Here is an 18371-nt window from a genome sequence, read left to right as displayed (position 1 = left end):
TCCTAGGAGTAGAAGTGTCAACTGGCGGCTCGATCGAGTCAAATGTAAGGTCATTTGAAGCATTTGTTACGATTTATTTAACCGGTTCCACTGTGGTGTAAGACAAGCCGCCCGTTGTGGGGGTGTGCATGGATGTCAGATCAGATGTTAAATGTCAAAAATAGCGCAAGATGGCCCTTCAGTGTTAAAAAGTAAACAGTTGTAAGTTGTAATCGTTGCTGTACATGTTTTAATATTTTTTGTTATATTTAGCGAATGTCTCTGAAGTATGTCCGATGCCATTGAAAACGAAATGCATTGCACGGCTCCAGAATTGACGCAGATTGCGACAAACTGTATACAGATCTAATCTCATCACAGTCCCAGCGATTGTCGATGCAATGAAATCACGAATTTGACAATAGGAGATATCGAAGATTTGGGCTATGTTATCTTAATAAAAAGTTCAGGATACTAAAAATTACAAATCGCGGAAAGTTTTACCTGGAAATTTGCAGAAAGTACATCGGATAATTTAGACAGTGTTGTAGACTTTACTAATATGTATTATGGAAACTTCAAGTACCAATAATATTACATAGAAGGAAAGTAGGAATTATTTATTGGTGCCTTAAAATTTGAAAATTGTAATATTAATGTAAATGAAGGGAAAAAAAATAAATGAGTTCATGTTCAGGTCTTTTTGTGCTTCGCCCAGTTGCCGCCCTTGACTTCGTCTCGGTCTTCAATCTCTGGGCTTAGCACAAAAAGAGTCACTTCTACTCTTAATGATATAATCTACTATTTTTCCAAAACCTTCGAATCAAAAATTCAACATGGACGCCAAAAATGAATTTTCCCTAAAACATTAACATTTAAATTCTTCACCACTTCCCGAGCTCACGCATTGTTGTTTAATAATACGCCTATCTTTCCTTCGTTTTAAGTACATAAATACTGAAATAAATTATATTGCTATCGGGTTTACAAATCCGTTAATTTTTTTCAATAACTGAACTAGCATAACGAGATAGCAGGTTGAGTTATCTCAAAAACAAGCTTATGTGTGGGTGAAAGAAACACGCTGATATAGATAATGTTGCGAAGCGTGTAAGGGCGTTGGAATGGCAGCTTTAGACAACAGTACTCCGTAGAGAAAGTGAATTTATTCGCATCAATTTACAGTGTGCAATGGCCTTTTTCCAACAGTGTAAAGTGTGTACAGTATACCTCCTTACTCAATTTTTTACCCCAGTTTAATTTTTTGTGATTCTCGAAAAAAAAAACTAAACTACAGTTTGTTTACATTTTCTACAACATCTTGTGGTAAGTTTGCCAAAAATCGTGCGATTACGTCGCAAACGTACTGGTGCGGGTAACCAATACCGATCGCATTTTAACCGCCAAATTTCGATTAAGGAAGACAACTGCAACTAATTCATGTATTTTTCACAGTCGAGTGGCTAATTATTACCAAACAATGAGTCTCGGTGTGAATATTAGAAAAAAAGGCGAGACAGAAAGTGAATTGTGCAAGAGTTACTTCATTTGTGTCCCGCGATGCGTCGATTGTAACACTTCCAGAGTGTGTAGAAAATTATTAATTTACTTTCTCTGCAAACTAACGAGTCATAATGAAGCCTGTACAAACAATAATGTGTGTGTTCAATTGTTGCCAAATTTACGAGGAAAAATTCGACTTTGCTCGAACAGTGTCTGTTACGCACGAAGAACAATGCTCGCTCTTTGGAAGTACCGATAAAAATTAATTAATCAAGGAATTGAAAGATAGGTTATTAAGTGTGAATCCCACCTACTAATCTGCATACAAGAACCGAACAATTGGCTGGATATATTCGATACATAAAAAGTTGTTAGCCGTGAACGAAGAGATGCTAATATTTTCTACAACCAGTTTGGTCACCATAACTGGAAGATATCCTATCCTAGATCATAAGCGAACAACTTCCTAACAACATAAGAAACGACCAAACTGCGAAAACGGCCAGTCCATGAGAGGACTGGCGATGTGAAGGAAATGTCAAGGGAAAGGATTCTGCAATTTCGTTACACTTTTTCCCGGTCAAAACGTTTTCTCTTGGCCACTAAGTGGTATCGAGCCGCTTAAAATCTGCAGATTTCAAGTAATTGACTTTTAATTATACAAAATAAGTTGAGAGAAAACAGAAACAGCAGAAAATCAATGATGATTTAAAAACCACTCATTAAGAAAATAATCTACCGATTTTGCCAGTCATCTTTTCGATTTATTTTAATCGCCAGCAAGACATCATTTAAACTAGAAATTACGTCAATTACAGTCAGCGGGTAAGTAGGTGCGCAAATAAATCGACAAAATTTTTTCGACATCGACATAACCTTTAATTGTTTTTTTGGCTGAACGTTGTCCGTAATTAATTATTCAGCTGTACCAACAAAGAATATGAGCCGTTCAAACGCGCAGATTAAAATGTTTTATATTGACAATGAATCATTATACACATCCGACTGAAATGTATGTTAATTATTGACTGCAGTTTTAATTGTACAGTAGAAATGGCAAAACGGCACAAATATTCAATGTCTGAACAAATAAAAATACCTACAGAAACAACAATGACAAAAAGGGTGATTGTTTCGTAAAGATTTTGAGATACACTGGTTAGAGTGTTAGACAATCTTACCAAAAATTTTTAACCATAGAAATTTGATTATTCTCCTTTTTTACTATATTCTGAAAAGGAAACTAATTTAAATACCTATTTGTTGGTAACGAATGTTCAAATAAATTTATGGTTAAGGAGGCCGTGGTTTTCTCTTTCTTTTCCAAACGTCATTATTTTAGTTGGCAAATCCTTCAAACACAACCTTATTTTGATTATATCGGGTGTTCATTTAAATTTATCCTCAAAGGTGGCGTTGAAGAGTCGATTGTGAACGCACCACGGATTACACATCACGGATCAGCTGTTTAAATCTGACCTCACTTTTTAGGTTGTTTATGTTTTTACTCTGCAGACGGACGAGTGCGGGTTGACAATCGACTCTTCAACGCCAACTTTGAGGATACATTTAAATGAACACCCGATATCTTCATGTCTTGCGATAAATGACCAATTTAAAATTTTCAGTTTTATATTATTTCTCTAACTCTGTCAAAGTTTTCCGAAATATGTACGTTGACTTCGACTCTTTCGTCCTATACTTCCTGTTTAAGAAAAAATTCGACATCTAATGAACCTACGTTAACAAAAACAAACTCACTCAAACACATTTTTTTAACACACGTTATAAACGCCAACATCAAGACGTCGATTGAATAGGTCAGGTAATAGGTGAATCAAATTTTTAAGACTATTATTATGGAGTGCTGACATGTGAATAACGACATGAAGTTCCAACAATAAATTATGTGAACAGACATATATCTACAAAAAACCACAATGACAAATGTGTTGAAATTAAAAACCTCAGAGTTGGTTTATAAAACTGGAGAAGCGGAAAAACAAGTGATGAAGCATCTTGGGGACGGTACACAAGGTGGACAAAACGATTTTTTAAAATAAAGTAAGTAATAAATGGCGAAAATCTCTATTTTTGTTGTTTTGCTTTTTTATTTTTTCCAATAAAGTGACATCATTTATTTATAACTTACGCAATTGGTAATAAAATAATCTTTCAATAAACATTTTATTATTCAGGTAATTGGTAAACTATTCAAACGATTTTTTGTACTTTTCTAGGTAAATATTAATAAACTTGACTCTTTTAAAAACACTAAACACTGTTGCTCTTCTTCAAAATAAATTAAATTCTTTACAACAAGGAAATGCACAACTTACGCAACAAGTTGTATAAATCACTAGTCTTTAGAAGCTCGTAAGTGTTGTCAAGTACAAAAGCCTTTGAAAAGACACTATACTTATAAATAATAATCAGTGATGGACCAGGTTTTCGTTCCAGAATCGCAATCATGTCGGAATTAAATTCTACTCTTCACGTTACGTAACGAAAACTGAGACAGCTTTCAATTTCTTACGGTGTTATTTTTTTCTTACAGACGTCTGACACAAATTAACGACAGTGCAGACACAAAAATAATAACACAGAAGATCATGAAGCTGTCAGGGAAGAAACTGAAAAGTGGTAATCATCACAATCATTGAACCAATACAAAAGAAATCTACCGTACGGTACTATCCGATGATTGTCTGATCGTTCGAAAACAAATCCAGAGTAAAAGAGTATTATTTATGAGAAAAATTTATTTAGGACACGCAGGTACACTTTTAGAACTGTTGAAAAAATTTAAGATTTTTTTTAATGCTTATAAATTTAATCTGGTAGTATGGATTCGTTTCAGAAGACTCTGGAACATTTTCGAATGCAGAAATAGAGATAGTGAAACAATAAATAGAACTGAACAGACAAGTAAGTATTGCAAAAAATCTGTGCGAAAGAGATGAGATTACGTATAATTTTCGGTGCCAATACAACTGGGTTCTAAGTTATGTGAAATTTTTTCCGCGTTTTAGGATTACATAACTGCAAACGCTCGCTTTTACCTACTTTGTAAAACTGTACAATTTTTGACCATCGCACCTATACAAAAAAAAACTATATGGTAGGTACAAATAGGTGTGGCCGCTTACACCCAACGAATATGTACTGAAACAAATGACAAAAAACAGAAAGTAAAGAAAGTTATGGTACAGGAAGTTGTGTAAACTTGCACTGCTTTTTCAGTTGTTTTTTACGCACATGTGAATTTTTTCCTAATGGAACGGCTACAAAAGTAGATAGGGTCTCACTTTCATTTTTCAGACGCAGTGCCTCAGAGTGCGTTTCAAAAGTCACACAAATTGGTCGGGTGTACGTCCGTGATAAGATCAAAAAGTCGCGTTCATCATCATTAATATCATCAACGGTTTTTACATAACCTGGCTAAATATTAACTTTCATCGAATAGTTGGAGATTTCAGATGTGAAAATGATAAGATTCAATTAGGAAATATCAGAGTGGGATTACGTGATCGGCCAAAATTTTTACAGATGTGACGGATCAAGAGCGAGTTGAGGCACGCAGGAAAATGTCTCACCGACACCGGATCACCAATTGTAATTAGTCGCCGAAAGCGAATCTACCGACCAATTTATCATAAAAAGTAAAAGTTTTGTTTAAGCAGCAGCACTTCATATTTGTTTTGGAGAACACAAACCGAACTGGTTCGACGTCGTAAAATTTGGAACTTTCGCTTCCAGTTTAGTTTTTCTTCCGGGCTCATGTTTAATTTTTACAGCAAACACGTTAGGTTTCGTGTTTGGTTAGGGTCCAGATTTGCCTTTGCGACCGCCGTCCGTGGCATTAAAAACTAAAAATTACGTATGCACGATCAGAAGTCGAGGATGTCCATAATATGTTATTTCCTGTTGTATTTTCTAGGTATCGTATATAATTTACCGTGATCGATGCGATTATTGTTATTGTCGTAAAAAAGCTGCGATATGTATCTTATGAGAAAGTCATACATTACAATAAGTTGTTTAATCCGGCTCCGGCGTGGCCTTCCGCAATTATTCCTCTCAGCAAGTACCATCAGGACCAGGCTGCAGCGGCTCCGGTACGTTTTGAGGTACCGTCGCGGGCTGCGATTTTTGCCATCATATTTGAAAGTTTGACGTGGCGGACGATTGAAACGAGATACAATACGCTATGTCCCAATCCCGGAAGAACTCGCAGTTTGGAGAAAGTTTAGCGCTCAGTCTGGCAAACTGGAACCGGTCTCCGGGGGCAGAAATGCTTTCAAGCGTACCGATTCCAAGTTGTGAAACACCTACGATAGGACGTTCAAATGTCATGCGCACGCACTAATTGACATCAAACCGAAATCATAATTCCTCGACGAATCCACCATCGTCGTCTCGACGGTAAGAAAGTTGCTCTTTTAATTTATTCGTTTCTGGGTGGATGACCGCCAAACACTTCGATATCTATCCACGATTGTCGACAAGGCAATTTTTTTCATTAATTATCGATTCACTGTTAAAAACGACACAAGAAAAAATCAATAGGCCGAAACCTGCGATGGTACCCAATCGAGGCGATTGTGTTTTTCTAACAATAACATTGGATGTTTTGACATGGTAAATTTTGACATTGAAACTCGAATAGCTCGGACCCAATCCAACACACCTCGCATTGTGGATATCAAGTTGAAAAGAGAACCGGCCGAAGGACGATCATCGGTTAATCAATTGGCCATGTCACCTCTGCAAATTGTTGACACGCAGAAACCCCATTATGCTCCTTTACCCTCTTCGAAACTATCAAGTCTTATCATCACAACTAAACATCTTGCACCTTCCACGAGTTGTATCTTGTATCTCTTCAGGTTTGATGAGTCTCTTCTTCGTTTCGTTTTTAACCGGTACAAAATCAAGATGCAAGACGTTTGAACTATCTTGCCATTATGAACTTCAACATTTACTCTCCAAATCATGTTCACGTTGCATAATACAGCTAATGCATCAATTTTGAAAGTAGCCAACATATTTTTTGGTCACTGCATTAATATTTCCGACATGAAAAAATTGGGTAACGTGTTTACAATGAAATGTATTTTACATACTGCGAAAAAAAGGCAAATTACACCGTATCATGGTGAAGGAGAGAAAAATTAAGTGTTTAAAACTCTACATTCTCTGCTGTCGCCAAATCGTCAACCTACATAACAAACAATTTTAGGATATTGTTAATAAGTGACGCAAAAAATTGAAATTAATGGATGTTATAAATTAAAATTTGGCAGGTCTTAAACACACAAATAGAGAAAACGCAAATAAATCATGATAAATTAACAGCCTAACATCTACGCGTTATTTTATTTATTTATCTAATTAAAAGCTGGAATAAGATATAATTAATATACATATACATGTTACCCCCAATTTCTTTCTACTTCCTCCAAAAAATAAATAAAAAGGATTTTCTTACAATTTCCCGATTACCTAAGTGAATATGCATAATACAGGTTGTTTGTTTTTCATACATTTTTTAATACCACTATAAATTCAAATTGCATTTCCTGAATAATTAAGCTTTTAAGAAAATGAGAATGTAACAATATTAGCAATTATTCAACCATTCCGTGAGTTTCATGACATGACATTATTTCCTCTTGGTCCATATTTAAGTGTGACGGCGTCGTAACTAACATATTCCACTAGTTTTTGTATTATAATCGGTAAAAAGGCATTATCCTTAAATTTATCAAATCACGTTGCCCAAAAAAAAAAATAAAAAATGAAGATAGTAAACAACCATGTTTCAGATAACATAAATTACCGAAAAATAATTTACGACAAAAAAGTTTTGAAGGATTCTTATTAACCTAACTACGATAAACTTGTTACTTTATGTCTTTCTTTCAATTTATTGTCTCTCTAAATTTGAAAAATACAAAAAAAAAACCTACCTGAAATAAGCAACACCAAAAAAAAGAATGATTTAAGGAAAAAATTTAAATTGTGTAAATTCTTGTCACATGACATTTCAGTCATCAAATATTATAATAATGTAAGGTACAAAATTGCACTTTTATTTGTGAACGGCAATAAATCAAACAACCACATACATACTTAAGTAAGAATATGAAACATTCAAAATTGACCTTGCTACGCATCTATCACTTTTCAATACATTTGGCAAATCCTCTAATTCTTATTTTACGATCCTTGAGAGTTTAGAGCCACATGTGTTCCAAATTTTTTCCACACCAATAAGAAAAAAACCTACTCTGAAGGCCATGACAATTGACACATTGCATGGCTACAATACCGATGTTTTTCTTTTAACGAAAATTAATGTTTTTATAAAGACATGGGAGAATAATTCTCTATTTACCTAGACTTCGACTCATTAAATTGGATAAGATTTGCACTTGTTTGTACCAAAACGACAAATTATTATTAATGAACATCTACATCAACATTAGATGATACAATAAAGGCGGATCTGCTGGTCACAAAATTACCCAACACTAGACGAAGAAATTACACTCCGACGTTACCGTGCAAGAAATTCGCTGGTTTTTATTTAAAATATTTATTTTTTTGATTAAATTACGGTTCGTTTTGTTTTAATGAGTTAGGGAATCATTTAAAATAGCAAAGAATTCAAACTATGAACGCAAAATTAGCATAAGAAGATGAGTTAAGACAAAGATGTGTGGAATAAATAAATCTGTAATGATTAATTATTATGGACGGATAACTTTTCATTAAAATTTGGTTCTTTCGAATCCGGATGAAAAAAGTTCAGCAAACATAAGAAACGGTTGAATGTCAGTTTGAAGGTTTTTCAAATTTATATCATTTGGTTTTTATAAATAAAAACTAAAATCTGCTATTTGATGATAATAAAATGTATTTACCTGTTAATTTTATAATTAGTCCTCATGAGCCTGTAATTATTGTGTATCGTATTGTAAGAATAATAATTACATACTATGCAGAATTAATGAAAAATGAATAAAAACAACATTCAACATGTGCAAAGCGTTCAGTTGCAAGTTTTCTGATTGAAAAATGTAAATGTCCGTGTTTACATGCATCAAAAATTCGAATCTGGTTCGGATTTATGCACAGAATGCCGGTGACTGCAACTTTGTTAAGTTGCATTTATAAAGAGTCATTTCTTGGAAACACTTTAACGATGGTAAAATTAAAAATAGAAAATCACACCTCGCCTGTAACGAGAAAATTAATCAGGAAAACCCATCGACAATTTGCACAGGCTTTCGAATAAACACCGAAAGAACTTGAGTCGCGTTTGTTGACACTCCCGTGATCTATTTAGCAATTTTAATGAATTCAAATTCAGTCGATGAAGAGTACGAAGGCGATAACGAGCAGCGCTGAGCGCTAATCAACAGGTGGTGTTGCGGCGCTTCTCGTTATCGCATCGATAAAAACCGTCTCAAAGTTTGGCTGTTTACATTGCGATCGAAAAAAGAGCGGCAAAAAAGGGCCGATAAAGCACCGCAATCCCGATATAATCCTTAGATAAAGTGGGAGATAGCTCGTGGTTGTCGAACGTCGTACCGTTCATGTAGACGTGCTGCCTCCAGAGCTGCTGGTACTGTGTCCACCGGTCGTCCTGGGCCTGGACGTGGGTGAGCGTGCCCTGCATGACGCCGACGGGCACTTGGTGGGCCCCCAGGTTGGGGGCGGACACTGGCGGCGGCGGCAACTGGTATTCCATTCTTTGCGCTTCCTTCACCGGTACCACAAAACTCATGTTATAACATGCTAACTGCAGTCCGGCACTACCGTGACACTAAACCTGAGCGCTCTTCTGCGAGCCGGAAGAGCAACTGGACATGAAGCAGGGCCCGCAGAGTCCGTGCTGAGTGAATGGGCCACCTAGTCGCGGGTGGGGACAACACTCTCGGTTTCGCAAATGCCGGAAACTACCGGCACTCTCTGTGCTGGCTTATTGTTTGTTGTTGTTCTTTCTCTGTTCGCTCCCCGTTATGCTGTTATCATCGGTGATTAATTCGACGATTGTTGCGGAATCCCCGGATGAGAGCGAAGAAGGCGCCGCGCGGTTCTCAGGCAAGCAGAGCGCCCATTACCGCGATCTTCGTTTCCGGGAGATTTTCGAACCAGACGAACACTTTCACTCCGCCCGAATTTACCGAATCGCGTTCTCAGGCTCTAATGCACATATCCATGTGGAGTTACGTAAGAATTCATTAGCATCGAATTAAACAGACTCCGATTCCTCAGGATACGAGTCGCATTACCTCGATTCTAGTAAAACTTCATTCATGCCAAACGACGGTAGACTTCGACAACCGACCGCATACTAAATTCAACTCTTTTGGCTAAATTTTCACGTTGAATATATTTCGCTGCTCGAGGACGAACGCAAAGTCGAGTACAAGGTCTCTGCTCCACCTCTCTTCATCTTGGATTTGCGAAAAGCATTTATCTGTCATGACATTCTAAATACATATTTCTTTTCGTTGATTGACAGTGTAAACGGTCTAAGGTCTGGCCTCTAGTGTGGACACCAAAAAGCAGCAGAAAGAACACAAATAAACACAAAATTACGTATGTACATGATTTTAAAAAATTGAGGTGAGCTGATAAACTTTGACAACAAATACATTCGCAAGTAGTTTTCAGTAGCTCAACTATCGTTAAACATTAATCGGTAAAAAAAAGATGTTGACATTATTTAATACAATTATGTATTACATACGAGTACATTGTAAGAGTGGTCAATTAGTGAAAAAGCTCAGCTTGCGTATGTTATAAATAAAAGATGATGATTATTTTTGTTAGATATAAATAGTACTACCAATAAGTGAGAAATAAGTGAGAATATTACTAAAATAGAATTTACGTCTCCTACGGAAGAACGTAGTGCAAAATAAGAATTTAAAAAAAAACTCTTTAGGTAGTTATTTTCCATATTTACATATATCAGAATTAATCTTTAAAAAAATTCAAGTATTAAAATGATTTTTTTGGAGTTCATTATTAAATGCACAGGTTTTTTCATTCATTTGCATTCTTATTCACTCATTTGTGTTAAAAAAATGCCGCAATGTATCATTTTTAACACAATTGTAAACTGGACATAAAGTAGGGTGCTCTGTACGCTTTCCTTTGACATTTGTTCCCGCGTTTCGTGATGATGGTCATTGTTGATTCAAGAAATACATATGAAAACCAAAAATTTCTTTTTGCTGTACAGAAATGGAAAAAGCAAAACTCAGGTTGTAGATATTAATACCTTTTCGAAAACTCACCTTCGGCTCATGCGTCAATCTTTCCTACTCGTGAAAAAAAGTTTTACTTTACTCACTTGTTGCATAAATAACAATTTTTTCATTATGAATATTGCTTTATCACTATATAACAAAGATAAAGTTATTTTATTGTATTTATTAATTAATTGAATTAAAATTTAAAACACATTAATTTAACAATGAGACTTAATATTTTAATTTTATAATTAATTGCAATCTCTTCCCTACAGAAAAACAGAGAAAACAAGACAATACTCTCTTTTAGCAGCCTCTACATACATATTTTCTGAAAATCTATTCTTAAAAAAATTGTAGATAACATTTTTGAATTTGTAGCAACAATATGGACTATACAGTGTTAACATAAATTTTGGAACAAAATTCATAGTAGCGTTATGTGATACTTTTTGTAAAATCGCTCGGAAAAAGCCGTGACGTCATTTAAACAAGTTGCACGTCACAGGATGGCATTTTTCAAAATAAAATCGACCTGTCCGAGTGATTTTCTTAAAAACATCACATAACGTTATTATAAATTTTGTTCCAAACTTTATGTTCACACTGTATTTAAAATAATTCGCTGCAATTTTTTTCCGTAAGTTTTTTATGAGGCCGAAATTTGAAGCACGAGGTGTCAGCCGAGTGATGCAAAACAGGTCGAATAACTGAAAAGTGACAACGCACGAATATTCAATAACGTTTTCCCTGTTCGTTTGGGCAAAGTTTTAAAAAGCATTAATTAATTGTAAATTTTGAGGTTATCTTTGACAAAATGTCAAGTTAGGTATATAATCGGGAAAATTTATATACCGGGTGTATTATGAAAAACCTTTGGTGCTATAACTTCCTTATTTTTTATCCGATTTTAACAAATGATACGTCAAACAAAATCGTTTTAGAAACACTATAGCCCGACATGCTATGATTTTTTTTTAACATTATATTTTTTGACAGACCGCAGTTAACTTTGTTTTTTTAAGTTACACGTATATTTGTTTATCTTTATTCTGATAGATCTTCTGAATACACAAACATTAAAATAAAAAATCAAAAATTTGTTTTTAATAAAAAAAAAATAAAATCAAGTAACCATAACATTACTATAGCAATTTTTTTTTAAATTACCTCCATTCTCTCTAAGGCACATTCGACACCTTCCACTGACGCCCATTGCGGCGTTTAATAAAAATTCTGGTGGTATTTGTTCACATACTGCTACGATTCTTTTTATTAAATTAAATTTATGTTATCGGCCGGAGTCAAATAGACATTGTCTTGAATGTTGTCTTGGTCACTTTGCAAAATTAGAATGCACTTTTATTACTGTTTAATGTGACTGCTTGATTTAAAAAAATACATCATTTTTTATTTTCTTCTTTTTGTTTCTATGCATGAGCATGGTTGTTTACATTTTCATATTTAAAATAAAAATCTCTATAAAACCGAGCAAAAAGTTAATAGTACCATTTGGAAAAAAAAAGTTGACTATCATTTGTCAAAAACAGAACTCAAGAATAAATATTGGATCAATTCAAATTGTAGCCCATTTAAAACGATTTTGTTTGACATAATATCATTTTAAAAAATAAGAAAGTTATAGCACCAAAGGTTTTTCATAATACACCCGGTATTTAGTTATCTCAGGAAACGAACATGAAAAATTATTTCCATGCAATGGATTAATGAGGACATTTAATAAATAACTTATAAATCAAATTTCAGCTAGCTGGGAGAAAATTGATAACGTCACTGCTTTTTTGACTGTGGCTTTTTTTCTTTTTAAAATATTGAATCTTGCAAGAAAATATACAAATATAGTATCCTTTATAAAACAAGATTTGTGAACTTATGAAAAAGTTGAAATGATTCACTCGAGATGACTCACTTGGTATACCACTATAACTAATTGTAAAGTACGATCGAATTTAGAGAAAGTTATAAATTATAAAAAAAAATAGGAGTATAAGCTACACCGCGTCTATTTTCACAAAACAGCTTGTTTAAGAAAATAGCATTTGTTACTTAGTTAGGAATGTCTTGTCTGCTAATATCTAAAAATGTTAATTAAATTTAAATATAAAAGTTTCCATTAACGCAAATTAAGTATCCAAAAACGTCGCATATCATAGTTCCAATTAGCTTCCAAATAAAAACCCTATTGAAATAATTAAAATTCCTCGACTCTCCTTAAGAGAATTTCTCTGTGAAAAATAAACTGTGTTTTCCCATAGTTACAGGTTACAGGTATTCGAAGTACATGGTACCAATACCGCGAGTCCATGATCACAGATTCAGACATCATCTACTTTGTTATTTTAATATTCTTCGGGGAAATACTCAAGGCCATTCTATTTTAAAGCGATTAATCTTGAACAAGTATTAAAAAAGCAAATTATTAAACAATCAAAATAAAAGAGTACCTACACCTTGAAAACATTGAAAAAAGTATTATTTAAAAGAAAGTCTTGTAAAAAGTGTAACATGCAAATTATCCTTTTATAATATGGTTAAGTGCACTCTTGTGGGACCAAAACAATTTTGTCAAATAGGTAGGACAGAAAAAAATTTAATACTAAGAGTGCTTTCATAAAACAGATTGAACCGAAAGAAATGGCTATGATAGACCCCCACAGGGGAAACTTCGATGATGGATCTATTAGGAAAATGAAATTATCTTTGTAAAATGCACCCTGATTACCATAAAAAGAACATTTTCATACAAAGTTTAATCATAACAGACTAATGAATTATTAAAAAGTGGACCACCGATCTAAACGGCTCGGCTATACGTACAATTCTCACAATTATGGTAAAACATCAGAGGAAGATATACTACACACGTCTCTGAAACGTGTTCGAGATGTCTTCCTCGCAAGGTCACCTGCACGGACACAATAAAAATCGCCTAACAACAGTTTTATAAATATGTAACACGCCATGATTTATTACTTCCAGAAGCCATGTGAAGCACCCATTAACGACTTCAATTCGAACCCCTTGCACACAAAAACTAAACGATAATGGCCAAATTCTACGGAACAAATCTTTACCTGATGAACAACACATTCCGAGAGGCATGCAAGCTCCCAGCTCTTTCGCACTGGATTAACATCGACAGTACCTTGGCATGGAGGATGTCGCGTCGGACCCGGAGAATTACCTCCCGGATTGTTGTAGCAGGAAGGCGCCCATTGCCTTGTCTGCTCCCAGCCTGCGTACCCTCCGTTCGCTTCCTCATAAGGCTGCGAACGACCCTGGTATCCTGACGTAGGGGCGCTCATGGCAATGTATCCATAGTTATCCCGAGGCCAAGCAGGGCCCGAAATTTTTAACACACTGTTCAAAATCAAAACTGACAGTATTTTCACAAAACTATGTCCACTGAAGGGCTGCTAATAAAAGACGCAGGGAATTAGAACGACACAAGCTGCTGGATCAACAACTGATTCATTTGATTCGTTTCAATCAAATATTGTACAGTGTTGTGCAGTTTGCAACTGACCATTTTGTCAAAACCTATGGACTGATCAGTTAAGCCGTAAAAACTTCGTTCGATTTGTTTTAAGAGGTAATGGAAAAATTGCCACAGCAAACAAAATTAACTTGTAGATTAAAGATAACATTTTTGGGCAAAATGTGTACTGCAGAATTTAAGGCAAATTATAAACAAATTTTACTATACATAACTGTTTTTTTTCCTAAAAACCACGATATACTGAGCCGTAAGGAGTAAAAAAGTTGCCTGGTCATTGGAAATATAATTTTTATTAAAAAAATACAATTACACCTTATCTAATTATACAATTAGGTACTTTAAATGTCCAAACATAAAATTTACTAAAAATTCCTTATTTTAGAAAGAGCTGTAGTTATAAGGTATGTATTTAGAACAGAGAAGCTATTTTTTTCTTGTTTTGTTTTTATTTGTTTATCAATGGATTAATTCTTTGATACACCTGGCACGATTGTAAGTTAATTTTAGATACCAACGTGTCTGTTATTTTTTTATTTCTAGGTATATTCAATATATGTAATTGTTTTATCCTGTGTCCCGTTCTTCCAATAATTTTAGAAAAAAACAATTTCGTTTCAGATGACCACTTTATCATTCCTTCAACTGTATCTGTACACATAAATTGCATTATACAAATTGAGAAAATAAAAACTTGTTATCCTGAGAGAGTGTTTTTGAAAAACATTTAAACAATTTAAACTTAGCAGAAGTTCCGAATTTTGTACATACCTCCCTTACAATGACTTAAATTTTGTTTTAGTACCTCTTCAGTACCTCTTTAGTACCTTATTTGTCGCCAAGTTTGGGTTTGCTATAAGTGAGTACTGGATCAGAGAAAAAATAGAACTTTGTTGATTTAATTTTTAACGAACAATAGAGTGGTTATCGTTATTGAGAATTGAATACGACACATTGGGTTCGACTTTGTGTACAAGACAAAATTTCCAAAAGTGAAACCTCAAAGCTATCGACAAAACAAATTCGAATGTACGTGTATTTCCTTTGTTGTATTAAGTGGTTAAAAGTATTGTAATGCGAAATGGGAAAACACGCAAAAACACGTAGACATAATCAGACAACTGAATTAAGTAAGCAAATGGAATCAATGACCACAACTAACAACCGCGAAATAATGACAATGAAAATTTGGGAAATTTACAACCCCTTTTGCTTATCAATCAGAAATTTTCACACAAATAAATCTTTGGCAGAAATTCGAACACTTGAACTCTCCGAAGCACCACCGAAATTGAAGGCTTATCAGCAAATACTGAATACAAAGACATGCCTCCAGGTGAGAAGAGTCTGGGGGTGCGAAGCACACCGGATCACACGTGGACGCTTAATTCACGCAGCTTGCAACGTGCCCGTACCCGTGCCCGCTTCGGTTGCGGCGGAAATTTCTCGCTTCTATATTTACAAACACACATTATAATGTATGTCAATACTAAAAGCATTTACATGCAACTGTAGATGGTGCATACGAAATTCACAGGATTAACGTACTCTTTCTTTAATATCTTGCTAACATTAGCCGTGCCAGTATAAACAAGTCACGTGTTCGCCATAAGGTTCAGCGAAGGATTGTTTTATCTGCAGGGTATGAAGACTTTTAAGTGAGAATATTTTCGTGGAGGAATTACCGTCCGTAGCTTTATTTTCACTAATAAAAGCAATTGAGGAACTTGACCAGCATTTTCGTCGATTACTACTGTGACAATCAATAAAATTACACTGAGTTCCCATAAAAAATGAAGTGGATCGATGACGATATCTCGGAATGTCACTTTCATGTATGCACATTTGATTGCTGATATTTTAGAACATGATCTGTCCTGGTTGTCTTTGGCAGTTGCGTACGCCACTTCAGAATGTAAATGAGCAAAAGAGCACCTTAGCCTTGACGACAATGGGATTCCAGTAACAAGTGTCTAGCAATAAACTCACACTCACAATTTCGAAAACGTGAGAAAGGTTGTACCGTTTTTTGGTAACTTCGTCAAAAAACGCGAAATTTTAGATACCTTCGGAAGTCTTTTTTGAAACCGAAAGAGCATCATTTTTAATTTAAAACTTCAAGTTAATTGTAATCATCTCCGTTTTGACAGATTTGAGTAATTTTTTAATTAACTATAATTTATCTATCAACATTAGACATTCTCTATCTAGTAATTTTGATGTAAATGCTGTGCGTACTTTGTCACTTTTTTTTTATTGATAATATAGGCCGACAAAATTTAACTTTGTGAATAAGGTTTTAAATTATTTATATTATTTTATAGCTGCCTACAGGATGTCTAAGTACTTTCTGGTTTTTCTACCATGCAATAATTGGAAACAACTAGACAACAAAGAAAAATATTGTGATTGATACCTACTTAGGGGGTCATTCACGAAACTCGGTACAGCTCGATAAGGCGTTGCAAATTCAAAACTATGACAACCGACATTGTTGAAGCATTGTATTTGCCGTTTCGTTAACGATTTGTAAATTTGCAAAGTTTCGTGAATCTCCCCCTTAAGTATGTATTACAAAGTTATTCACAACACGTACCCTCTTTAGACAAACCCTTTGTAAAAATTAAGTTTAATGTGAAGTAGAGGGAACAATATTTTTTCTACTAAAGTTGCATGTACAGTTGCGGAATCAAAATTTCGGACGTCATTTTTCTGTTATTTCAAGAAAATCTCTGTAAACCACCTTTTACTGTCATCATGACTGACATTCAAAAATTAAACTTTTCTGTGTCGGTCGCGTAGTCAGTTTTTGAATTTTGAGTTTTGAGTTAATTGCACTGAGTGTAATTAAATCATCGTTTTCACCAGCTGCCTACCCGTTATTATGCCACAAATCACTATTTTTTAATGTAAATAAATAAAAATGACAAAAACATGACAAGAGTAAAAAATGAAATTATATTAACGTAAAGGTTGTTTTCGAGTTTACAGTATGAAAATGACAATACTGCCCGAAATTTTTATTCCGCAACTGTACATACTCGTATAATGCAAAGTATCCATAAAAGAAGGTAAGTATATCAAGAGTCCTGTGGAATTCGCATATATTTGATTTTTGCCGTTCTGTAGCCTATTGTGGTACCAAATAGAAAAAGAGAAAAAGGAGCATATAGAAAAACTGAAAAAAAAAACACAAGACATCGACTTCACAACTGACGCCAAGATTTTAATTTTACGTTTGACTGTTTACATCTGATTTAACAGATTTAACAGCTCGACATGTTCGACACAAAAAAATTATACGGCCTCACAATTCATAAGTACCGAATAACGTGACATAAATGCTTTTAGAGTCATCGGTGTCACCTTATTAAAAATACTTTATCTTTTGACTGATAATAATTTCAAGGATCTTTAGGCATCAAAAATGTAACACTTAAAATTTGGTAAACATCAATGCAAAATTCCACTGTATGTAGGTAAATACTTCCTACACCTAAATAAAATATTTTTTACTTCCAAAATAGCATCAGATTCTGATTGTTCTATGATCAACATGTAAAGAAAAGAGTTCCGCAATGGTCTTTGTGGGTGTTCTCTGCAACTTTTTTTTTTCGTTCACGGTAACTTTTGGAAAAATGCACCAATTTTAATGTTTCTTTATGCACAATATTTGTCTTAGTGAGGACAAAAGGCCTATTGATTTTGGTCCTAGTTGGATTTATTATTATTTTAAAAATATACGCAATTTAGCACACATATTGTACCTATAAAAATGTCGTTTAAATATCGTATGAAGAGTTTCTAGCAAATTCTACTGAAATTTTTCATTTTATTTTTAAAAATAAAAGATATCCATGGTTGTCCATACTGATATTTTAATTTCCGGTGCTATTAGATCACTGTAGACCGTTCGTTTATTTTTAACAATTAACTCATTACATGCAACATAGTCGTTTAGTAATAGCATGTTACAACTGTATTTAGGACCTAAACATCACGATTAATTATATGAAATGTATAATAAACATACTTAAGTTGTTGATTTTTTTCTACGTAACTGCATTTAAACGATTACAGAAGCTCCTTCTACTGATTTT

General features: G+C 34.3%; 1 protein-coding gene across 6 annotated transcripts in view; it reads right to left on the bottom strand.

Annotated features, from left to right (window-relative positions):
- The window catches only part of Pdp1 (PAR-domain protein 1), a 70449-nt gene that overhangs the window by 30900 nt on the left and 21178 nt on the right, over positions 1 to 18371 (bottom strand). The window contains exon 1 of one of the 6 annotated variants that reach the window (XM_069054771.1): positions 13921 to 14095. The exons of 1 other annotated variant lie outside the window; for it this stretch is intronic. In XM_069054771.1, coding sequence (XP_068910872.1) covers positions 13921 to 14080 — 160 coding nt within the window. In that variant the 5' untranslated portion in view covers positions 14081 to 14095. Of the gene's footprint in view, positions 1 to 9081; positions 9815 to 13849; positions 13881 to 13920; positions 14096 to 18371 lie in introns of those variants that run through there. 4 more of the 6 variants (XM_069055016.1, XM_069054617.1, XM_069054697.1 and 1 more) reach the window with 4 other exon arrangements.

The sequence above is a fragment of the Tenebrio molitor genome, chromosome 1 (genome assembly GCF_963966145.1).
Source record: "Tenebrio molitor chromosome 1, icTenMoli1.1, whole genome shotgun sequence".
NCBI classification, from domain to species: domain Eukaryota; kingdom Metazoa; phylum Arthropoda; class Insecta; order Coleoptera; family Tenebrionidae; genus Tenebrio; species Tenebrio molitor.
The sequence above is the reverse complement of the archived record's forward strand: the minus strand, read 5'-3'. Positions and strand labels throughout refer to the sequence as shown.